This window comes from Castor canadensis, chromosome 15, assembly GCF_047511655.1.
Source record: "Castor canadensis chromosome 15, mCasCan1.hap1v2, whole genome shotgun sequence".
NCBI classification, from domain to species: domain Eukaryota; kingdom Metazoa; phylum Chordata; class Mammalia; order Rodentia; family Castoridae; genus Castor; species Castor canadensis.
Window position 1 is genome coordinate 80,957,014 of NC_133400.1, and position 25,456 is coordinate 80,982,469.

Below are 25,456 nucleotides of genomic sequence, written 5' to 3' on the forward strand. Positions count from 1 at the left end.
TTTTATCATATTATAAAGTAAGCTTTTCTATTTGTAAAAGAATCAAAGTATGAAAAGCTGCACCTGCACATAGTAGGCATATTAGAATCTGCTTTTAATTTAATGCATGGACATTCCACACACCTGCTACTCTGATAAAATTCTAATAGCATGCAAAAATCTCCAAACTCAAAGATCTGGTTAAGTTATAAAAATAACCCCTCATTTGAAAACCATTTTTAAGCAATCAAGGTATCTTTTATTGTTTTATTTAAGAGACGAAAGCCATTGTAACTCCCCTAAATTGGGGTTAAATATAGCTGATCATAGTGCTGGAGGCTAAGTATATTGACTGCCTTTTCAGTTGTTGCCCTGATGTGAGGCAGCCCCAGGAGCTCCGGGCAACTTCAGAGAAGAACGCTTGTGTGGCCTGCCCAGTGGAAACAGACTTGCTTTCTGCCAGGCCCCTGTGACCAACTTAGAAAATGCTGGGTTCCCCACTAGGATGGGCTGCTGTAGAAACCAATGGCTCTGAAAGCACAAGGAAAGGAAAAATTAAAATCCCACAACAAAGGCCAATTTAAGGAAATAGGACAGGGACAAAAAGCATTTGGGGAGAGCAAAAAAATTACAGAAACAAACAAATTAGAAAAAGAAGAGTCAAGTCCGCAGACTTCACCTTCTCTTCCAAGATAAAGGCAGCGTTTATTAAACTAGATGTGAGAGTGGGGAAGGATAGGATGTTCAAAAATCAAATAAATGTTGTTCTCCTAGCCCTGTTCCCATTATTTCTGGAATATTTCCATGATTTTAAGAGAGAGATGGAAGATGTTTGTATTGTTGTTTGGATGAGACTTTAGAAGAGAAATGGTTCCTGTCATTTGTAGAAAAATGAAGAGCACATTATTATTTGAAGATAAAGGAGAGAGGAAAAATCAGGTGTGCTTTACACATAGCCTTCCCATGTCCTCAGGCAGCCTGGTCAATTCCTGCTTGGGGCAGTCTGCCCTGTGCCTGTGGGTTATGCACCATAATTCTGTCTTCTTTTCCCTGCAATTATGCTTGCTTTTAACTCACTACTTAGAGGTGCCTTCGCTCAAGCCAACAATTTGAAACAGCCTTGTTGCATTTAGTTCTAAATCTGTGGCAGTTAGAGAGGAAATGACTAAAAGATAATGCTGGACTAAAAGATAATGTTTAATTTTCTACCCACAAAGCAGATGCTCTTTGTACTACTTAAAATGGACTAGCTTGTGCCTACAGAGCCAAACTCCTTGCATTTGCCAAGATCTGAATCATGGTAGAGGACGAATGCCTGAGTGCTTGATGCTTCCTTCTTGGATCTGCCACTGGCAGATGGAAGTCTGAGACTGCTCTAGAGGCAATGGCTGAAGTCCTGATGGTGAATAATTCCTGAGCAAGAGTGTGTATGGAGAAGAGGCCTGAGCACCCACTCTTGGGATCCTCCTCTCCTGTCGGACAGGTGGAGTGGTGCCCACGCAGGACACTGAGAAGGAAGGTGTGGCAGCAGGAGGGCCAGTGGGTATATTTTTAAGGAGATGATCTTGAAAGCCATATGAGGCCATGCCAGGATGGCACAGGGATCTGGATGAGAAGAGATATTATTAAAGTGTTCATTGCTTCACAGGACTTCTAGGGGGGTGGGACTCAAAGCTAGAACAATGAGTCATGTTACGGTAGGATTGTTCCCAGGGCACCTCTGTTGTCCCCAAACCAGGTACCTCCTCTGTGGTCCCATTGGTCAAAAAAGGCACCTGCTTCTTTATGCTGCTATCTTCCAAATCAAATCTAGCACAAGGACAGTAGACTAGCAGAGCCAAAGTGCAATTCTCTTCCACCTTAGCCTCAAGGGAGACTGAGAAAATGGGCTGTGGAACTAGCAGGGGCATCTTCATGGAGGAAGGCTGTTTTGAAAGATGCCTGTTGTCACCCTTCCAGTCTCACCATCAGGGGTCATCTCTTCCAGGAAGCACTCCCCATTGACCCTCCATAACCCATAATCAGGGCCAGCATGTGTACAGCCAATTCCCAGAAAGCCATGTCCATCTATCACATGCCAACTGGGGCCTGCCCCACCCCTTTGTGAATCTTTTCACTGTCACCACTTTGCCAATGGATGCCTTCAGATCTTTCTGTTTTCTTTGCGCTTTTGCCTATAGATTCCTAATCTCTCTAGCCTCTTCTTTGCTGTGTTTTTATACTCTCCTATCCACTTTTATCCTTTCTGCTCTCTGGCACATGGGTCAATCTTCCCTCCTCCCCCTCAAAAAACTAAACTCTTTAAAAACAGGAGCCATATCATTTTTTCATCTATTTTGATTGTCCACAGTGCCTAGTATCAAACTAATCATATGGTCGGTAGCTGATTTATAAATATTTTCTGATTAATTACAGCCCATTCGTGATTTTTGAGGAGGGGTAATTACTGGGGGTTGAACCCAGGACCTTGGACTTGGTAGGCAAGCACTTTACCATTTGTTTTTATTTTTATTTATTTACTCTTTTTTGAAGATCCTGGGTTCTGAACTCACGGCCTCACACTCCACATCCTCAGCCCTTTATTTTCCTTTTGAGATAGGGTCACATACTAACTTTGCCTATGCTGGTCTTGAATGTTCATCCTCCTGTCTTTGCCTTCTAAGTAGCTGAAATTACAGGCTTGTTCCATTAAGCCCAGCTTCAAATGAATTTTGATGCATATATTTAAAAATAGTGAATCAGAAATAAAGGAAACAAAAAATAGGAATATTTTTTGTTCCAGTAAAGCTTACAGACACTGAAATTTGAATTTCAGATAATTTTCATGCAACACAAAATACTATTATTTTGATTTTTTTTCAGACATTTAAAAGTGTAAAAATCATTCTTAGTTTATTCAAAAACAAGCAGCATTTTTAAATATTGGCTATCAGGCTAGGTTACAGTTCCTAACCCCTGTTGCAGGTGACAGAGGGCACTAGAGGGTCCAAGAACAGCTCAGCATTTTAAATAACCTCCCCAGGCTTCAGTGGAACTTTGGCACCCAGATCTGAAGATGGGGGCAAGTAGCAGTCTGGGTGATAGATAGTGAGGGCCTGGAATAGGTAATCCTAACAGGAATGCAGAAGAAGGCTTGGTTTGAGATGGGTATTTTATAGTCAAAATCAGTAGAACTTGGTGATGGATGTGTATGGTGAGGAGAAAAAGAATGAGGTCCTGTTTCAGGATAGAAATCAAGTGCTAAGCTATGGAAACAGCCAAGATGCCCCACTATTGACAAATGCATTAAGAAAATGTGATGTTTATACACAATGGAATTTTATTCAGCCACAAAGAAGAATGAAATTCATTCGCAGGTAAATGGATGGAACTGGAGAACTTCATCTTAAGTGAAGTTAGCCAGGCTCAGAAGGCCAAAAGCTGCCTGTTCTCCCTCATATGCGGATTATAGACCTAAAACAAATGCAGTAATATTATGGGACACAGGTTACACTAAGGGGAGTCCGGAACCACCGTGGGAAGCAGACTAGGAGGAGTGAAGAGGACTGAAAGAGGCGAAGCAACTGGAGCTGCAATACAGATGTGCATGGGAACAACACGAGGAAATTCGTGTTACCTTTATCTCAAACTAGGAAATATCGTGTTTCTCACTTTATCTTTAGCTGTTATATTTTTTCTTCTACAAAATCAGAGAATAGAAGTGCAGAACAGATTCTGCCCGGAGGGGAAGAGGGGAAGGCTGTGATTGGCACTGGTGAGAGGGAGGAGGTGGCAAAGGGGGTAGGAGGAAGAACATGGTGCAAACATTGTATGCACGTGTATATAAATGCAAAAATGATACCTGTTGAAACTGTTCCAGGAATCAGGAAAGGGGAATGGGGGAGATAAGTGGAAGGGTGAATTCAAGTATGATATAGTTGATGCATTGTCAGAGCCTTTGTAATGCTACAATGTACCCACACCCAGCACAACAACAACAACAACAAAATCAAGTGCCCAGTTTAACAAGATTCATATGCTGTCACTGAGCAGCAAAGAAACATAGTGCATTTTATGCATGTTTAGGTTTGGGGCCATTGGTGGGGTCTTCCTTTTATCAGTAAAAGAAGAGTAGTATTAATAAATAGTGCCTCACCTGGTCAGAAGACCACTCCTCTGGTTTTCATTTATGGGAGTGGTGCTGTTTGCTGTTGAATGGATAGCTTGATTCTGAGTGTTACTCTATAAAAATGATACTCCAGGGGTCTGTAAGAATTACCAACCACATGGACAGTATTCCCATCCTGTGACATCAAAAGAGGTGCTAAAAGATCTCTTCCAAAGTGTATCATTGCAGAACATAAACAAGGCTTCCTATGTTAGAAGAAATTCAAGTGGTAGAACCTTGGAAGCTGGTGAGAACAAACTCCCTCATTTTCACTTTATTCATGAATCCCTTTTCCCACATCTCAGTGGCTTTTGCCTTTTCAGCGTACAGTGAAGAGAGTCAGAACCTTGTAATCTCAATTGTTGCTAAATGTTACATTACCATAAAATTACATAAATATGCAATGTAGCCCTACAAAGCCCTTCCCACTGCATACTTGGAGAGGATTTTTGCCATGTGAATATTAATGAAAACTGAGTAATTTGTGTTACAGTTTAGCCGTGTGGACAAGGAAGATGAAGTTAAATAAGAAACTAAATGTGTAGCATCCATTCTGAAGTCTGCACGAAGATAACACTGATAAGACTGGAGAAATGACTGAGTGCAATGCATAATGTCACAGCCTTGATTTTCATGTTGATTTTATCATTCTATTCTTTGGTATTGGGTTTCTCCTCCTATAATATGAAGTAGCCGATTCAGTTTCTGTAGCATTTCTTTCTTTCTTTCTAAAAGATTTCAAGGATCTATTTGGGGCATGTCTACATTACCTACGTCTAGGTTTTTGTTTTTGTTTTTGGGGGGTGGGTGGGGGTGCAGGGCGTGGGCAGTGCTACAAAGCAAACTCAGGGCCTCCTACATGCTAAACAAGCCATTGAGCTATACTCTCAGGCCCAGATCCTGGATTCTTTAGCCATATTCTATAATCATCTGCTCAAGGAATTTATTAAATCAGCATGTGAAAAAAATGGGTGAGAAAATGATTGACTAAATGAAATTTGCAGTGTTGAAAAGGTTGCTTTAAGTATCATTAAACAGTCAGAAAATTACAAAGGTAGGTGTTCTTGAACCATTTATTCTACTTAGTTACTCCAGTTTAAGACAAACTGAAAAAAAAACCAACTTTTTCTTTTTTCTTTCTTTTTTTTTTTTACTAAGTATGCACTCCATCACTGAACTGCACTCCATCCCTAGAACTCTGAATATAAAGGTCTTAACACTCCCCAAGCAGGATGTTTCACCCCTCCCTTTTGTACCATCTACCTCCCTTCTCTGAGCCCGACCCTGGTAGCCTCCAGCACGTACTGAGTGCATGCACAATGATCTCCACCTGTAAACTGTGGGTATCCCCAGTTTACAGATGGGGAAACTGAGACCTGGAGAGCATAAATAATTTGCCCAAGGCCACATGTCTAGTCCCTGGTGGAGCTGAGATTCAAAGCTAGCACGCTAATTGCAGTAAACCTCCAGAGTGTATCCCACTGTGCAGTACCTGGGGGACCAACCTGACACTCCACCCTCATCCTTGCTCCCAGGCTACTCCATACCCAACAACCTCTACCCTCCCTGGCCATTCCCACTTCTATTCCCCACCCCAAGTCACCAAGGCTTTCAGATCAGAGGCAGCTCAACTTGTACAAGTAGTGCCTATAAGTGGCTAGGTGATTTTATGTTACCCAGCACCATCCAATCCCTTCCTACCTAAGCAAAAAGGGTTTACTGGAGCAAGAGACACTTCTGATTTGTTCTCCATCTAGTTCTAGAATTGATCTCCTTTAACTGATGTCCATCATGAGGCTGGAGTCTGGTCCACCATCATGTCTTTCCTGGATTGTTACAAAGAGCTCTTAACTGAATGCTTAGTCTCCAGACTTGCCTCTCCCCCAGCCCGTTCTTCCCCCAGATCCAGGTGTTTCTACATGAATTTGGTTCTCATGCCCTTCCTAAAACCTGTGGGGCTTCCCATGGCCCAAAACAATGAAGAATCCTTTTGGGTTGCTCATAAGGCTGTGAGTGACCTGGCCACTGATTGCCCAGGCCCCACCTTATGCATTGGCCCCTTATGCTCTCCATCCAGCTTGGAGAACCTGCTGTCATTTCTCCAGGAAGTGTGGCCTTGTCTTGCCTCTGAGCCATTGCACATGCCATTCCTCTGCTGCCACAGCACTTGTCTGATTACTCACATGTCTTCTTCGTCACCCTGGCTGTAACGGCAATAGTTCTAGGCACAGAGTAAAAATCCAGTAAATATCTCTCCCAAGTTCAGTGGAAGTCATCCATTCCATTCTCATGTTTTAGCAATTGGATCTGTCCATTCTCACCTTCGCTACCTGCTTTTGCCAGCCTTATTGATGACTTCCTGTCTTTTCACATGTGTATTTTGTATTTTTTTTCATTCTTCTCACCTCTGTCCCATTCTTTGGGTCCCCCTTTTAGAGATATTTTTGACTACTCTTCAGTCTAGTCTTCATGAGAACCAGCACAACCATGGTGGGCTACTTAGGTCCACAATTGCCAGGACCGTTGTAGAGCACAGCTGCAAATCTCACAGCCTGCCATGTCCCTTCTCTGGTGGCCTGAACTCTGTTTGGGCTGTTTGCCAGCAGCTCTGGGAAGCGTGAAAGAGTATTGTACTTGTTGCCCAGTGTGTTAAAGGGGTAGAATTTATCTCTCAATTATTTGTTGGAGTGAATCAGGAAGGCATACAGAAGAGAGCAGCTTGTGATGACCAGTGGGTTTGAAAGAAGTAGGAAGTCATATGAAATACAAGGGAATCTCTAAGAAGGCAATGCTCTTGGTCAAAATACCCGTCTTAAAGAAGCAGACCTAGATTTTCTGGCAGAGCCTACCTCTGACTTCCTATCAGGGTCAGTAGCAGAATTGCAATTAATGTTTCCCCATTGACAGCAGTGGTTCTTTCTGCTTTTTCTTTTCCAGAGGTGACACTGAAGGTGCACATTAGTGACGCCAGCACCCATCAGCCCATCACAGATGCACTCATAGAGATCTTTGCCAACCAGGTCTCTATCGCCTCTGGCACATCGGGGACGGATGGTGTCTCCTTCATCAAATTCCAGTATAAGCTGGGCAATCAGTTGATCGTTACCGCCACAAAGCATGCCTACGTGCCAAAATCTGCCCCATGGAAGCCCATCCGATTACCCGGTAAGGCCTTCTTCATCTTTCTCTAAAACAGCGTACAGTGATATAGGCAAGTGATGATGGAGTCAGACACAGAAGCAGTTTTGAAGGTGTGAGTCAGACAGCTGGTGAAATCTGTCAACTCCCTGCTTTGCCCTTTGAGACCCTGTTACAAGGAGGAAAGGCAGAGTCAGTGTGTGAAGCTGGCTGGGGCTCTGCTGTCTCATGCACACACAGCAGAGTGAAAAGCTTCAGTTCTGCTCATTTTAGCAACAGGCCATTTTCCACCTTGTTGATGATAACTAGTAGGGTGGGCTTTGACCGTGCTGTAGCATGCCACGTCATCATCCACTTCCTGGGCCCTGTTTCTCAGCTGTCACACCAGATGCCCAAGTGCAAGGATGTCCAAAGGGGTGGGGAGGCATCAAGAGACTGTTTCTTTCCTGTTTCCTGCCAGTCACCACATCAAAGCCAGGTGTCCACCATCAGGAGCAAATGCAGCACCTGGCACAGATCCAGCTTAGGTTGGGGTAGGTCCCTCTCTGTCCCTCACCCCAGCTCCATCTGGTGCCTTGACCACATTATCAGTAAGCCAGTCCCCTGGCCTCAATGCCAATTCATAACAAGAGAAGGTTTTTAGTAAAAGGAAATAAGGTTTATTATCCATCAGATGAAGAGGAAGACAGGGAGAGTCAGCCTCTCAAAGTTCTGTCATTCCATTCCTGAGGGAAAATGTCTGTTTTTTTAAAGGAGAGTTCAGGGGCTCAGTTCAAGTATGTGACAAAGTGCATTTCCCACAATAAGTACTGGCCTTGGTTCTCTAGGTGCCGTGGTGCCACATCTCTGAAGCTGTATGTCTTGCCTGACAGATTATTTCTTCTGGTGGTCAGAGAGAGATAAGGGATAGAAGACTTCCTGGTTTAATTGAAGAATAAAGTATGTTAACCTTGGTCTCTCCTGCATGGAGAGAGAGAGACAGACAGACAAAGGGGGGAAAATGTCAGTTTGAATAACAAGCAAAGTAAACTGGCCAGCATGCAAGCTGGCTACACCAAAAGTTTTTCCCTTTTATATTCCCAGTTCCATTTTCCCCATGTCTATGGTAAAGGATCATCACAATTTGTCTAACTGCTTCCTACCTTTAGTTAATTCGTGGGCTCAAGTAAGGAGTCAGTGTTCCTCAGCAAAAGCAGTTTTTAATCACATGTTACATGTTGGCACCAAGATTAGGGAATGGCAGGGCTGGGGCTAAGAGTTGGAGGGAGATGCTGCTGTGTTGTGGAGGAAGTGTAAACTTTGGAAACCAACTGAGCTGAGCTCTAGCCCCCACTCTGTGGCCAAACCCCTCTAGCTTCCATGCCATTCTCTATAAAATGGAGTGAAGACTGCCTTGTAGATTAGTTCTGATGACAAATTATTTAGAATAGGTAAACTAAATTACATTACCTAACACACAATAGCTGGTCAATAAGCATATAGCCTTAAGGGTACTGCCCAGCAAAATACCAGTGTTAGTGCTCAGCTCTGACCCACAGCACAGTTAGACATGCTCTCTCAGGGACCCTGGTGTTCCTGAGGACACATGGCCGTACCTGGAAGTACTTTTTCTGTCTTAAAAAGCCCCAGCATCATTCCACAGTCACACAATTCTCGTTCTTTCACTTTACATTATGGAATATCTACTGTGTGTGAGACAGTTCCTGGGCACCAAGACTGCAGATCCAGAGCCCTGATCTGCAGAGTTGCTGGTTTGCTTATGAAGTCAGTCACAGAAGCAGTTTCCATCACACAGGCTGTTTTATTCAGGATTCTTCAGAGAGACAGAACCAATATGAGTAGAGAGATTACATGGGGTTTATTAAAGAAATTGAATCACTCAATTATGGAGGCTGAGAAGTCTCATGATAAAGTGTCTCAGGCTGGAGAACCAGAGAAGCTGATCACATAGCTTAGTTCAACTTCAGTGACCCCAGAGCCAAGGACATCGGTAATGTAACTGTCAGTCTGAGATGAAGACCCAAGAGCCTGGGGCCATTAGTATGAGTTCCAGAGTTCAAAAACCAGAGAATCTGGAGTTCTGATGTCCAACAGCAGGAGGGTGTCCCAGCTCCAGAAGGATTCGCCCTTTTTTGGCCTTTTGGTTTTATCTGGACTCCCAGAAGTTTAGATGGTGCCCACCCATACCAAAAGCAGATCTCCCCGCCCCATCAGTCCACCCACTCACAGGCCAGTTGTTTCCAGCACCTTGCCAGACACACCTGGGGAAGCCTAGTCATTCTAACTAAATGCTGAACCACCTGGGTGTCCCTTTCAGCAGAAGAGGTACAGGCTCAGTGCCTGCTGAAACTTTGACATTAAACAGTGCAATGACTGAGAATGCATACTGCTTTATTAGCTCTCTGGATAGTCCTCAGTTTAATCAAGCTGACATACAAAATCAGCTATCATGCAAGTGCTGTGATAGACTTATGGATAGATGTATGTACAGGATGCTGGGAGAGAACAGGTGAGTGAATGAGGGCTTTCTGGAGGGGATGGGCTGAGGGGAACTGAATCTTGAGGTTAATGGATGCCAGCATCAGAGTGTGCTTAGAAAAACAGAGATTCCAGAAATTGGCCATTCAGTCTGGAAAGTCTGTCTCAGGAATCTGTATTTTAACAAGTGTGTTGATCAGTATTTCTCCTTGCTGTGACAGAATGCCTGACATAACAACTTAAAGAAGGAAAGATTTCCGAGGGTTCAGTCAATGGTGGGTGGCCCTGTTTCTGGGCCTGTCGTGAAGCAGTACATCATGGTGGCAGAGGCTGTTCACCTCATGTCAGACAGGAATCAGGAATCAGAGTGAGACAGGGAGCCAAGGACCAGATATCCCCAAGGACCTGCCCCATAGTAACCTAACTTCTTCCAGCTAGACCCCACCTTCTGAAGTTTCCACAACCTCCCAAAATAGTGCCACCAGCTAGGGACTAAGCATTCAACACATAAGCCTATGGGGGATGTTCATATTCAAACTATAAAAACCAGCAATCCTGTCACTCCCTCCACCAGATACTCGTGGATAAAAATACTCACTAAAGTTTGAAACCCCTGCCCTGTAAACTATGTAAAGTGGATTTGATGGAGATGTAACTGAGGCAATCACTTAAGAAAAGTTTAAAAGAAAAGGGATAAACCTGAGAAATATCTAGCAAACACAACCCAGAAAGTTTTGGAGAATGGATAGGAACAAGACAAGGGAGAGGACGGAATAGAAGAAATACCAATTGGACTTCAGGTTTCTGGCTGGTGGAAGAGGAGATGGAACCCATGAGCACAGGAGGTGAGCATTGGATACTGGCTACACCATGTTTCCCTGTTGAGCTGGTGCAGGAAGTAAAAGACATTCCCTTCCTGCCTCCTTGTGTGTACCTTTCCCCAGGCTCCAGGCTGGGGCAGAGCAGATGTGGATGGAGGTATAAATGGGGGTCAGGGAAATGGAGGAGAGGAGCTGGTGCCGGGGTTGGGGTTGATGATAAGCTTACTTTAGGCTATACATGGTTTCAGTGCCTATATCTAGCCTTTAGTCTGAAATGCAGTGGAATTCAACAAAGAGGTCTGAGCTAGAGATTTAGTTTGCAGTCAAAATTATGGACTGAGTTAGGTGTGGTGGCTCATTTCTGTAATCCCAATAACTTGGGAGATGGAAGCAAGAAAATTACGAATTCAGTGCCAACCCTGGGCAAATGTACCAAACTTTTAGCTCAAAAACAAAGTCAAAAGGTATGGCTCAAGTGGTAGAGCACCTGCCTAGCCAAGCACAAAGCCCTGAGTTCAAATCTAGTACTGAAAAAAAAAAACTGACTTGCACAAAAGAATTGATATCAGTGGACCTAGAACAGAACGAGGGGAGGTCCAGCAGAAGAGGAAAGGCTGTCTTTTTTGGGTTCCAAGTAGAAGAAAAATTTGACCGCTGCCTTTTCCACTGAGAAGTCGGGATTTTAGACAGTGTCTGCCTGTATTGGGATTACTGCCATACAAAGTACAGTCAGTATACATTATTCTCAGGAGTTTCTGTCTATAAAGTCCTCGAACTGGGATCAGCAAATACTGAATCCTCCTATAAGGGAAGCACAAAAGTAAGTTCCCAGGAGCCTCTGGTCACAACATTTTCATTAACTGATCAATACATACCTTTGATGTGATTGTGTGTTTAAGGCCCCTCATTTAATATAAATAGTTGATTCATTGGCATTGCATTCAGAGCACACAGCAGTATAACTTAGGCCTCAAGGAAGCTTATCTGTCACCATATTTTCTCTGTAAGGCACATCACAACCTTGCCATGCATAGCCACTAGCTCTCACTTCAGCACTAAACCTGGGAGCCATTTTCGATAGTGAAATCACCAATAAAAGCACAAAACTATGAGAAACTGGGCACCGTACAGATGAAGAAGAGGATATTTATAGAATGAGAGCTGAAACAAGAAAGCATGGTGTTGCCCTGTCTGGCCTCCTCTTGGAAAGGGTGCATGAGGAGACTTAAATTTTTGGCATATTAATTTGGGCATATCGAGCACTGAGAGTATTAATTTGGGGATGACAAGTAAACTTAAGCAGGGAAGAGTATTTGCAAATGTGGAATCCATTTCCACATGTTCAATGGATGGACGTTTAGTGGATGGACTATGTTCAATCACATTCACTTTGATGACTCCATTAATATGATAATTTAGTAAAGGAAACCATTTCTGTAACATCCATTTTCTTCAGTGAGTCAAATAATGGGACAACATAGTTTAATTGAAAGAGTTTTGGACATGGTATGAAGACACCTGAGGCCTAGGCTGGCCCCATGCCCACCACGACTTTCTCAGCCTATGTTTCTTGTTTCTAAAATCAGATTAATTGGCCTGAAATTTTTCCAAGGACCTTCCCATGTCTTTGGTTAGTTTGCTTTATTTGCCGTTTCAGCATAACAAAGATTCTCTTAAGTAGTATCTAGCAGGAAGAGTGACCAAAATTTAGACTGGCCTCTTGTCAAAAGCAGAGTAAACTATTGTTTCGGTGCATATTTTTAGAAGTGAACCACTAAAACTTTTTTGATATTCCAAATAATTGGGCAAGGAAGAGAGAAGAACTAGGAGCCTCTTCTAAAATAGGGTGAAAACTTGAAACTAAAAATGCTTGCGTTATTACCTGTGTGCAGTATTTTAGTTTGGATAGACACTCTTAAGAGCTATTAGAATGGATTTCTTTTTTTATCCTTAACAATAGCTTCTAGAAGATGTGTTGGATTTTTTTTTTTCTTTCATGCCAGGGGGTTAGACTGGGAAGGGGGAATCTGAGAACACCCTTCACCTAAATAGATAAGCATAAATGTTAACTATATAAGATGCAGTCCATTCTGTGATGGTTCAGAACTATTAATGCAACCTCTGGCCAGGTTAATAATCTACTTCTTCAAACCACCTGCTGCATACTGAGCACTGTGTCTTAAAACACATGTGCCTGGCTATGTTATGAGCCTGCCTAAAGCCTTTGGTGGCCTAAGGGAAGTAAAAGACACACACTGCCTCCTCCCCTAGCTACTTCTCCCTTACCTATGTAGTGAGCTAGCCACCCCAGGAAGTTTGGTATTCCCTGAAGAAGTCTGGTGTTTTCACCCTCTCTGTCTGAGATATATTTTACCATCATTCCATGTGGCAAGCTCATCTGATATCTTATAAAACAGCTGGGCTGTTTTCCACTCCAAGAAGTCTCCCTGCCTCTACCAAAGTACAGCAAGATGTTCTTTTCTCTCTAATTATCAAAAGACAAGTAGCTAGGGATATAGTTCAATGGTAGAGATTTTGTCTAGCATGCACAGTGGTCTACTTGAAATGAAGAGGTCTCTGTGCATCAGTCAGCACCCTCTATAGGGTGGGTACAAATACCATCCACTCAAAACTCTAAGGGCCTCTCTGCCACATCCCACCCTCTGGGTACTTGGTGGATTTGGGTCCACAGTCCCTGCCCTGACCTGCCCCCCTGCTCCAGGAAGCCCCTGGTGTACACAAGAAATCATTTTTTCTCCTCTGAGAAATAAGGTTTAAGAAAAAGTTTGCCAGAGTGGTTGTCCTATATATGGAAAGGTCACATATTTTAGGTGAGAAAAGTTTTCAAAACTCTGGCATGGACATATAGTTCTCAAAGGAGGATTGCAGGTGGTTTTAGCACAGAGGTGTTTGGGGCCTAGAAAACGCCTCCAGGCTCTGGGGAACTCTGGGATGGAGCAGCACCTAGAGAGGCGTGAAGTGTGACACGCCCTGCACTTGAAAGTGAGGTGCTTCTTGCAGGCAACACCCTCCACAACAATCCTCCCCTTCCTCCTGGTCATCAGGTACCCTTTGCCATCAACTGAAAGGTCACTCTTAAAGGTTAAGATAACATTTGAAGTGTCCATGGATGACTTACTCAACTTAGAGTTCCGCCTTCTAGTCCTGGCTAACCTGTGGTACAATCCTTGACCAGGCAGGTGGGAAGAGATGGGAACTCCCAACAGCCTTGTAGCAGTTTCTTCTACTCCTCCCTCCCCCAGCTTGTCTGAACTTTTCTCTCAACTTTGAATCTCCATGGCAAATTCTTTTTGTAAACTCTTTTGGAGGGGTTCATTTTTGTACTTGAAATATAATTCATGCAACCCTTTTAAAGTGTGCACTTTACAAGCATGTACAACTACCACATCTCTACTTTTTACTTGCACCATGTTTAATCATCCCCTTAAAATTCTGTGACCCTCAGGACTAACTGTTCCCAACCCCTTCCAGCTCCTGGCAACCACTAATTTACTTTCTGTCTCTCTGGATTTGTCTATTCTGGACATTGCATATAAGTGAATCAGATTGGCCTTTGTATCTGACTTCTCTCATTTGGTGTAAAGTTTTCAAAATCCATCCATGTTATAACATGTATCAGTACTGCCTTCCTTTTTTTGGATGAATAATATTCCCTTGAATGTCTACACCACACCTTATCCATCCAGTAGTTGGCAGAAGTTTACTTGGGTTGTTCCCACTGTTTTTGCTATTATGAGCAATGCTACAGGAACATTCATGTCCAAGTTTCTCATTAACATGTTTCAGTCCTCGGGTTTGTACCTAGGAGTGGAATTACTGGGTCACATGGTCTTTAAAGTGGACTATTGTTGAACGAGCAGTTTTTATATGAGCGCTTGCAATATCCTCGTGGCATTTTGAAGGTCTTTCAGAAATCATATTGAAAATCAATGCCATTGATAGATTTGAAGTCAGAGAATTCTAAGAATACAGACTTCTCAGAAATTTGGAGTGGACCTTTGGATTAAATGTCAAAGTTCCCATATGTCCATTTTTTTTGTTCCCGCAGTATTTTCTTCACTGAGCCTTGGCTTGCTTCCAGAAAGATCTGCTACTCTCATGGTCTATGAAGATGTCGTCCAAATAGTATCAGGATTCCAAGGTATGTTTAATATTTAAAAAGAGAAGGGACAGTGCCTCTTGGGCAAGCTACTACAATCTTATGAGGGACCCACTTATTGTCGGATAGACACAGCAGTGAATTTGTCCACAGCTGGGACATAATGTGTGTTGTCCCTGTGAGAGTAAAGCATATCTGAATTTCAGTCAGACTATCGGTTGAATGTAATCTGATATCTTTCAGGCCTATGCTTGAAGCATGAGAAGGACGAGATGGGGCTGCCCTGTCTGTCTCCTGCTGTCTGTCTTTCTTCACCAAAGGAGAGATTGTTGATCCCATTTGGGTTGCAGTCCAGGGCACTCCTGGGCTGCATTTACTAGCAGACGCGGTTACTTGCAAAGGCTAATAAGCATTTGAGTGTGGCTTTGCCCTCTCTTTTGCCTGTCATGTGATGTCTATAAATATGTCCTCCCTCTACCCCTGTCTTGGCTCCTACAGAGTTCATAGAAAAATTTCAAGGAACTTGTTTTGTTCTTACGATTGGGGTTGGAATTGGAAACAATACTTGTATACAACATATTCCTGTGCTGAGATTATTTATTCCTCTTTGATCATAGGCCTGAGAGTCATATTTTCTGGTACTGAGTTAATTTTTTAGTTAACATTTGGCCCTCCTTGTGCAGAGGTTTGTGTGTTCTGCACCTATGGATTTGACCAAATTTGGAAAAAATCTTATTTTTATGTCACTACCAAACAGCCGCATTTCTTGCCGTTATTCTCTAGCTGATAAATATGGCAGCTGTTTGCATAGCACTCACATTGTATTAGGTATTGTAAGTAGTCTAGAAGTGACTTAAACTACACAGGAAGATGTGCGCAGGTTCTGTGTAAACACTGTGCCATTTTATTTAAGGAACGTGAGCATTTGTAGATTTTGGTATCCACGGGGGTCCTGGAACCAATGGTTTGCACATACTAAGGGATCACTATGTTCTTTAATTCTAATGCCATGTTACACCCATTGCTCACTACCAAAGCAAATTCCTATGCCATTTGCAGATGAGGTGAATTTGACCAGGCATGGTGACTCACAACTGTAATTCCAACTACTCAAGAGATGGAGAATGTGAGGATTACAGTTCTAGGCCAGCCCAGGCAAAAAGTTAGCACGACCCCATCTTAACAAATAAGCCAGGATGGTGGTACACGCCTGTCATCCCAGCTGTATAGGAAACATCAATAGGAGGATTGATTCAAATTTTTTATTTGAAAAAAATAACTAAAGCAAAAGGGCTGGTATGGTGCAAGTCATAGAGTGCCTGCCTAGCAAGTGTAGGGCTCTGAGTTCAGACCCCAGTACCACCAAAAACAACAAATAAATAACTAAAGCAAAAGGGTCTGGAGATGGGGCTCAAGTGGTGTGTACCTGCATAGTAAGCATGAGGCCTTGAGTTCAAACACCAGTGCCCGCAAAAAAAAAAAACACCAGTGGCTCACACCTGTCATCCTAGCTACTCAGGAGGTAGAGATCAGGAGGATTGTGGTTCAAAGCCAGCCTGGGCAAAGAGTTCACAAGACCCTATCTTGAAAAAACCCTTCACGGAAAAGGACTGGTGTGTGGAGAGCAGAGTACATAAGCACAGCTATGTCAAATAAACTGCAGGCTGAGTTTGTCATGGCCCCAGCCACAGAATGGAGTGAGCACAGTTATGTCCAATAAACTGCACTGGTGGTGTGGCTCAAGGTGTAGGCCCTGAGTTCACACGCCAGTACTGGGGAGGAAAAAAAAAAGAATGAGGTGAACTCACTCATTCCTTCATTATTAAGGGCTGTGGTGATATACAAAGAGTTTAACATGCAGCTACTGTTCTTAGAATTTGAAAGGAAAGAAGCAAAAGTATCTGGCAGCATTTATGACTTGAGTTTGGGAGAAAAAAACGGGAATAGAAATATAGATTTTAGTGTCATCTGCACAGTAAAATCTATAAATCATCTTATATCCCTAAGAGAGAGCAACACTGGGCCTGAGTCTTCCATAATCACACTGTGGCCTAAATCCTTAGCCTTGGTACTATTCTTTTTTTTTTTTTTTTTTTTTTAGTTAGCTTTGCTATGAGGCTCCATATTGCTCAACCTCAAGGACATTACCCTTGACAGTCACTCTGTCTTGAAACTATCTTCCTTCACTTCTATGACATCGTGCTTGGATTTTCTTTCTTCCTGTGTCTTGATCATTCCTTGGGATACTCCAATGCCTGTCCTGGGCCTGCACTTCTTTCCCTTCTTTTCCCTGGAAGATCTCATCCAGACCTCCCAATTTCAGTGTTCCTTAGGTGCTGACTACTCCTAATTCCCTCTTTCCAGCAGAGCCCAGCCTCCCCTGTGATGGAGGCTCTAAGGTAGCTGCTTATTTGGCATCTCCACTTCGATGCCTAATGGTCGTCTCCAGCTTCACATGAACACACAGAGCTCTTGATTGGTTTTGTCCTCATTGTAGCTCAATAATGATGTAAACACATACTGAACTTGACCAGGCAGAAACTTCACAAATTATTCTTGATTATTCTCACATCTCACTCCTCTGTCCAACTTCTTCTCTCTATCCCTGTTTCCACCTCAGGCATCCAAGACACCCCCGTGTTCCCTCCAAGCACTGAAGAAGGTTTTTAACTGGTGATTCTGCTCCCACTCTTGCTAAACGCACATGCTGGTTCTCACAAGGCAATCTCAAAGCTATCAAGGCATCTGCTTCAGTTCTTCAGTGATTTTTCCATGGTACTTGGAATAAAATTGAAACTCTTTACTGTAAAGGACTGGACAATACCATTGCCCAGAGCCTCTGGTGGCTGCCACAGTTATCCAGGGGTCATTGTTGATAAAGGGACAATGTTGCAGCGTGAAACACACGGTTTCCCACAAAGCAGCCTGCTGCCCCCACTGCCCTCCACACATAGCTTTTGGGCCCCACATGGTTGTTGTCAGCCTCTTCTCTTACCCCTCACAATCATTTGTGATACTCATTGTACCTACATTTATCATTATTAAGTGTCTAAAAGAGAAAAGGAGTAATACCTTTTCTATCCTCTTCCCTTGGAGTAGTTCTGTTCTTAAAGAGGCGTTTGTGGCCAGGGTTAACCTCTAGGGTACAGAGCAGTAGCCACACTATTCCGTTGTGGCTGCCTGACCTCTCCTTGGCTGCCTCATCAACAACTCACTGTCACCTGCCAGCCCTGACACCCAGCTGTCTCCTCTTGTTGCTCTGAGGGGGGTATACGAAGGATCCCAGAGTCCCTGTCATAATGCCATCAGTAAGCAGCCACCCTTTTCCCATGTAGCAATTATATATGACCTTCATCTCCCCTTCTTGTATCCCCATGAGTCAAATATTGTTACAGTGAGCTGCATTGTCTTAACATCCTGATTCATTTCACAGTCAATGTCCCTATGCCTACACGCAATTTCATTATTTTCTGTGCCCATTTGCACTGACAGGACCCAGGCACGCACTTAGCCCTGGTGGATCTCCACAGGTGCCCCCCACTGGTGCTGGCCTTCAGCAGGAGAAAGAGAGACTTCCTGCCTTACGTCTCTCCTTTCTAATACACACTGAACTACATATTTATTCCTCCTGAGGCTGAGCTCAATTCCTTTCTCTTCCTTCTTGGCTCCCCTTTGCCTGTGGAACAAAATCTAGGGCCCTTATCAAGCTCTCACAGGCCAGTGTGATCCGGACGTGACCTAATACTTCATGTGCTGTGTTCTAGACTAACTGAATCTCTTTTACTGTTTTCCATCTGGGACATCCCAAATGGAAACAGCAAAGCCAGCTTAAATGTCACATTTTCCAGGTCCTTCCTGTATCTCCACTGCAGATGGGAATCATGCCACCTGCCTTGCCCTACAACCTCGGCTGTGAAGGGGCTTGGATCATTTGACCCTATCCCTCCAGGCTGTGGCCATTGGGTCTAGTGTAGACACTGACACATGGTTACCAGCCCAGAGAGTGGCCAGGGATTGAGACCTGGCTGAAGCCAGCTGCTCTGGTCTCTCTTCCTCTTACTGGGATTGAACTAAGTACCCAAGAGAGGTGAGAATTGTAGCTGAACAGTCATGAGGTGCAGCCTGGGCCTGGGTCCTGGCAAGGCCACCTGTAAGCCAGTTAGAGGAAAACAGAATGGCTGAGGAAACAGAGAAAGTCACCTGGTATCGGATTGAAAAGAAGCTAACTGAGGGTTAATAGCATTGTGACAAAGACACAGCATTCGAGTGAGTCCCACACACTCCTACCTGGTCATCCTAGAGCTGCCCAAGTCTAGTACCAGCCGCACAAGCCCCTAGAATTTCCATGCCCTCTGGCTCCTGTCTTCAAGTGCCCATAGTCCCTGTCTCCTCATCTCCCCTTGTGTCCTTACAAACAACCCTCCCTCTGGGGATGCTGGATATTTTCATGACATCTCCTTTTCTGTCATATTTGGTGGTATACCTTTTCTCACCAATTAAATTTTAAAACCTGAAGGGTGAGGACTATGTTATCATCATCTTGGTTCCTCTAGAGCCAGGCTCTTTGCCTGCCTCATAACACGTAACGTACCCAGTGAGTGGTTCATTGAACAGTTGAGTAAACAGATACAGAGGGAAAAATATCTTAAAATCTGGTCACTTTGTGTCTCTCCTATGTATACTACTTATTCCATGGTCAGTTTTCTTTCACACACACACACACACACAGAGAGAGAGAGAGAGAGAGAGAGAGAGAGAGAGAGAGAGAGAGAGAGAACTTGAATAGCTCTTTCTCTGTGTGTGAAACAAGAAGGATGGTTGCATTACGAATAATCCCAAGGGGGTAAGTCATTCAGGTAGTTTTTGTTACAGTTCATTTATTCAGTGTATTATATCCCTGCCTCCTGTAGCTAACCACAAACTAGCTGAGAATCATTTCTTCCTTTCTATAATCTCATTTCCATGCCAGCTTCTTAAAAATTACATTTGGTTAATTTTTAACCATTCCATGAGTTTAATCATGTTTTTACCGTCTCTTTTCTCAGTAGAGTTGAGGCATGGCGGTAATATAATGGATGGATTTATTTAAGACTTCTTACTAGTCGGAAGGAAAGCCATATGCAGTTAAATAAGTGAAGTCTTTGCCACCATTTACTTAATATAGTTCTGCGCACAAACTCAATGTAATACTGAATTTATGAATGATTATTTGAGGTTTTTGTTCTCAAGCTGCTCACATTTACTTCCCCTTATTATTTTTCAATGAGTTTAGAGGAGGAACAAAATAAATTCTTTCCTACAAAGAAACATAAATGCTTTAAGCCAGGTGACTTTGAGCATGCTGCCTGGATGGTGTGATATGTCAGCCAGTCCTGGGAAAGGAGTAGGGAGTATGATGACACTTCACTTATGAAGCTTCACCCACAGTACATGAAGTGTCAGATGATGCTGCGTTGTTTTATGTGACCCTAAAGGAAAAGCTTTAAAAGAACAAAAGCCATTGGATTGATGGAGATACCAGGAGAGAAGGAAAAAAGAGGCCATTGTTCTGGCCAGGCAGATGCTCAACAATTCAAGAAGGTTGAAGTTTTTCCTTTAAAATGTTGACAACCAAATAAAATAGCTAATCAACTCATGATAATGAGAGTTTTTCTACAAAAATAAAAAGGCTATCCACTTATTTTCTTCTCTGTAAATTTAGAATGTATGGTATTTATGCAAATTCTTACCCTATACACCAATAAAACAATTCTCTCTTCAGACTAAATAAGGTTATCTAGCATGCCTGCAAATTTGAGCTACTCAAAAATGCATGCTTCCGACAAAATCAGATACAAGAGGCTGGTAGCCAGGGGCTAGGGGTTGGGGGGAGGAGACAAACAGTGTATACACATGTGAGTAAATGTAAAGTGATAAAAATAAAATAAAAAAAGAATTAAAAAATGCATGCTTCCAATAGAACTGGCCTTAGCAGCCAACAGCCATTGCAAGCATGCTATATAACTCTACCTAGTCTGAGGAAAGTGATTTTGCTGTCAGTGTTCGTACTGTTTTATAAAGAAAGGAAGTCTGGAACTGTCTTTTAACAGTGAAGAGAAGTGGACAGACCAACCAAGTGGTCAGCGATAGGAATTTCCCCCAGCATAGGCTGTAATTGAAAATGTGCTCATTGTTGAAAAATGCTGGCAGATTTCCTTCAGATTTCTCAGTGAGATGTTAGGAGGATGGAAAGAGAGAACACTGGGGAATTATTTTATATGAATTGTTTTCTTAGTGTTTTATACTTTGTAGAGGAACACATTCAGTTGAAATCTCTTGGGTAAAGGTTTTGGAGGAGAATCTAGAAGTTACTCCCGAGATGATTACTGGTGAGGGATGAAAGAATCTAGACTGAGAAGCCAGCCTGATGCTCTAGCTCCCAGAGGCCTTCATGGTGCCTCAGGAGATATAGTAAGGATGCCCCTGACTGCTCCCGGCTACTGTATCAGTAGGCCGACTGGCACCACCTAGATTAGTGGTTTCCATCCTTGACTAGACTTCTTCACTCTTTCCTAAATACTTCTTTTTTTGTTCCCAATGGCAGCTGTCTGAAGGCTCTCCCATCCCACTTTCATGCCCCTCCCTTGGCAGCGACCTTGCTGCTTGCTTCAGAGAGAAAATAGAGGCCTTTGGGGGAAAGTACCATAGATTGCCTTCTTTCTGCTCCCTCTTCTATGGGATATGGAAATAATGTTCCTCCTGCAGTTCTCTGCCCCTCCATGAGCCTCTTTACATTCCCACTGGGCCCAATTCCTGACCTTCTCCTCTCCAGCCTTCCTCTATCCATGTAGAATCTTCCTTCATTCTCTTCCAGCTCTTTCTCAGCTCTTTAGGCTTTGCCAAGCCAAGAGAAACCCTTCTGACACCCTGTTTCTCCTTCAGGTTACAGCCTTCTCATTTCCTTTCCCTTCCTAACTTTGAAGATGTCTTCCCATACTACACACATGTGCTATTCTTTAGCAATTTCTTTTTCCTGCTGAGTTCAGCAGAGCTGGAGTTGCTAGATGCAGCCACCCCTTTCAGTCCTCAACCCACCAGACTCAACCCACTTTACAACCTTACGCATTTCTTCCTTCTTGAATCTCATTTCTTCTTATCTACCATCTCTGCCTTTCACTTTGTTCATTTCTTTTCAGCCTCCTTCATAGGTCCTCACTCCCCTGCCTACCTCTTATTCCAGAAATGGCTTTCAGTTCTATGTTGACCCATCAGGGCCACTGTCTTTATTTGGACCTCTGTCATTTCTCACTTGAACCTCTTCACAGCAGCCTCAGCATTAGTCTGGCTCCACTTTGGCCGCCTGCTGGCAGAAAGCATTGTTCTCCTTCCACTTACTGTGCTTCACAGCCTTGTCAAGTCCCAGCCCTTGATAAGCCTCATCCTCAGCCCTTGGGCCCTGAGAGTTTACCCTTGACTCAGACATATATTCTCAGCATCCTCGCACACACACCCAAGGCTGCCTCACATGTCTGCACTTTCATATGCACTGCCTGGTCTCATCTGCCTCTTTGTGGCCTTCAAGATAGATCATACCTTGGGAACTTCTTTTTGCCTGGACAGTCTATCACTAACTATTAAAGTTAATCTTATATTTTTGTCATTTCTCTTTTATTCGTGGACTTGAGGCACTAGGACATTTAAACCATTTCTTTGGCTGCCTTCTCTACTCTTAAGTTCAGGGAATACGAAGACTTTGACCTTTTCCTCTTCAAATATCCTATATCTACTATTCAGGAGACTCGGTAGATGTTGTTTGGATTTTTATAAAGATGTTCAAAATATGTAGTGAGTAGTTCTCCATTGTGGTGATGTTGTACCCTAGGGATGTTTAGCAGTGTCTAGAGACATTTTGATTGTCACACATTGGGGGCTGCTATTGACATTGAGTGGGCAGAGGCCATTGAACATGCTACAATGCACAAGATGACAAAGAATTACCCGGCCCAGAGTGTCACTGGTCCTAATCTAGTTGGAACAAAGGGAAAGCATTTTTGGAACATAGCGAGTTGCCAGGTGTAGCTCATCTCATTTAGTTCAAAAAAGTATTGCTGGGCAGCTGATACATACAGGACATGGTGCAGTGCATGCACAGAACACCTGCCTTTAAAGTACTTCAGTCTAAAAGGGAAGAGGAGATGGAAAAGTATCCTATTATGTACCAGGAGGCACTGTTAGGCTCCATACATACGTCTTCTGAACTAACCTCACAAGACCCATATTATGAGACAAGTGTGATTCACACCCATTTTAATGACAAAAGAATTTGAAGTGAAAAAATCATTCAACTGGAAGGTAGTAGAGATGATAATGGCAAACGGTGTTTCCAGAAGACCATGGTTCTTGTGTTCTGGTGTGGAAGAAACCATATTTGAGGCAGGCTAGAAGTAGGAAAAGTTTGGGGCTTAAGTAGGTTGCCCAGGGATGGCCCAGACCACTACACCTGGCCAGGAACCACCCGTGCCCCTCCCCACTCATTGATTATTGCATGGGAATCTCCTGGGTCTGCCCTTTCCCATAGGTTGGCATAGGTTTTTAAAGCACCTGAAAAAGAAAAGCATGTTCTCTCTCTGCTGAAAGACTCCACCTGCTTCCCACCATGCTCCCTTTGTATTTCCCTTTCCCTAACATTACACCCACACATTCTGCTTGGATTCTTCCATGCCAGAATGCGAGAACCAAGGTCTTCTGGAAACACCATTTGCCATTAACAGAGGGAAGGTCTAAACCTGGAGTTCAGTAACTCCACCACCCATGTCATTTTCTCATGGTACCTCATTAAGGAGATATTCAAATACTCACATGAACACATACAAAGCACAGTGTGGTCAGGGTTATAAGAGTGGTATAAATAGAGCTTAGAGCTTAGGATGGGATCAAAACAGGCTATCTAGAAGAGGAGGCACTTGAAATGCATTTGGATGGTATACGGAATATGCAGAATCAACAGGAAGAAATTTTGGACATATGGACAAGCATGAGCACATGTACAGAAACAAAGCTGTGTGGTCCTGTTTGGCCAGATGGTTGGGGCTAATTGGTCATAAGTAGAGCACCTATTTTGAGGTAGGCATGATGTAATAGGAAGGGATGCAGAAAGTGAATTTCAAGATTTCTACCTTTTATAAGCAGATTGATTGACTTTGGCCAAGTTACTTAAACTCTTTGACCTCTCATTTTCTCACCCATGAAAACTGGAGAGAGTTCCTTCTTCATTGGTTGTTGTAACTATTATACATAAGGAGCTTTATAAGTTCTAAAGCACTAATCGTTCTTCATTTATGAGAGATAAAGTAGTGATTTGGGTCTATATTGGTCTACTTATTTTTGCTGTTGTTTTTGTCATCATTGTTAATTTGGTATATTGATGGTTTCTAAGCAAGGAAAGGACATGATCAGAGTGGCATCTTAGAACAGGCAATGTGTCAGTAGGTGAAATGGAAAGGGGGCTAAAGTTGAAGCAGAGAGGATAGTTGGGAGACTTTTGTACTCATTGAGGCAAAGAGTAACACAGTGTAACATAGAGTGGCGGCAGAAAGGTAGGAAAGGACAAGGCAAGAAAGGCTGACAAAGGAAGACTAGCCAGTCTTGGCATTTGAAGGAATGTGCAAGATTTTAGAAAGGGAAAATGATGATGCTGACCTGGGATTGAAGCTGGATGTTGGGGAGAACATGGGATCACTAAATGAGAAAGTAGGTAATGGTTTTGGTGTGGCAGATGGGCATCTGGGTAGAAGTCTCTAGAAGATAGAGGAAAATGCAGGTATGAAGCTTATACAAGAGCCCAGAGCTATAGAGGACAGTGACAAAGTTGTGGCTTTGGAAGAGAATCATTAAGGAGAGATTAGTAAAATGGCAAGGCAATGGTTGGCAGTCCTTTGGGAGCTATCTTGTCTAGAGGCAGAAGGAGAAAGAAAGTACTTGCAAAGGAAAAAGCAGAAGAGAACTGGAGTGCAGGACCATGAATGGCAAGAAGGAGGGATTCATGGGCGGGGGTGGCTAACAGTGTGGACCATTGTGAAGAGGTCAGAAAGGATGGAGGCTAAGAAATGGTCATGGGATTTGCAGATTATATAACCAGCTGTCAACATTTCCAGCATGCAGGGTTGAAAGAGAGAAGGCATTTGCCTATTGAATAACAGATTTAAAGTAATACTCAATTATGATTTTTCTAGCTGGGGAAGAAATAAGTATATTCATTGGTGCTTAGGAAAAAGCCTACAGACAAAGAGATTGTTGACAAAGGCAAGAATAGTTGATGGTCATGCCTTGAAATAAATAAGTTAGCATGGAGCAGAAGAAAAGAGGGAAAAAGTAGCTTTTGAGGTGCAGAGAGATGAAGTAAAGGCCCCAGTGTTTTCAGTAATGCAGGACCTAAGCATTTGGGTTTGAGAAGAACAGAGGAAGTTTGAAACAGCTGCTGGGAATTTAAGACAGGGGCAAGCAGCAATGATAGGCAGTCTGGTCCACTCTTCAGCCTCCATTCCCACCCAGTTGTGTGAAAACTTAGCAACTTTAATTCATGAAGACAGGCTGAGGAACGCAACCACTCCCCCAGGCCCACACATACTCATTTAGATTTTGTTTATGCCAAAGCTTAGAATAGTCTATACTTTTAGATTCCTAGGATGTCTCATGGTTCATTTCACCAACCATAGGTTTTGCCTGTGCTCTTCTGTGGGGGTGTGTTGGGTCCCTCAGCAGACAGCATCCATGTTGCATATGTCAGCTCAGCCA

The 25,456-nt window shown here is 43.2% G+C and overlaps 1 protein-coding gene across 2 annotated transcripts in view; it reads left to right on the forward strand.

Moving 5' to 3' along the window:
* The window catches only part of Fam171a1 (family with sequence similarity 171 member A1), a 120,758-nt gene that overhangs the window by 58,415 nt on the left and 36,887 nt on the right, over positions 1–25,456 (forward strand). Inside the window, exons 2-3 of one of the 2 annotated variants that reach the window (XM_020171582.2) lie at positions 7,064–7,291; positions 14,633–14,725. In XM_020171582.2, the coding sequence (XP_020027171.2) occupies positions 7,064–7,291; positions 14,633–14,725 (321 nt within the window). Of the gene's footprint in view, positions 1–7,063; positions 7,292–7,946; positions 10,588–14,632; positions 14,726–25,456 lie in introns of those variants that run through there. The other variant, XM_074056602.1, reaches the window with a different exon arrangement.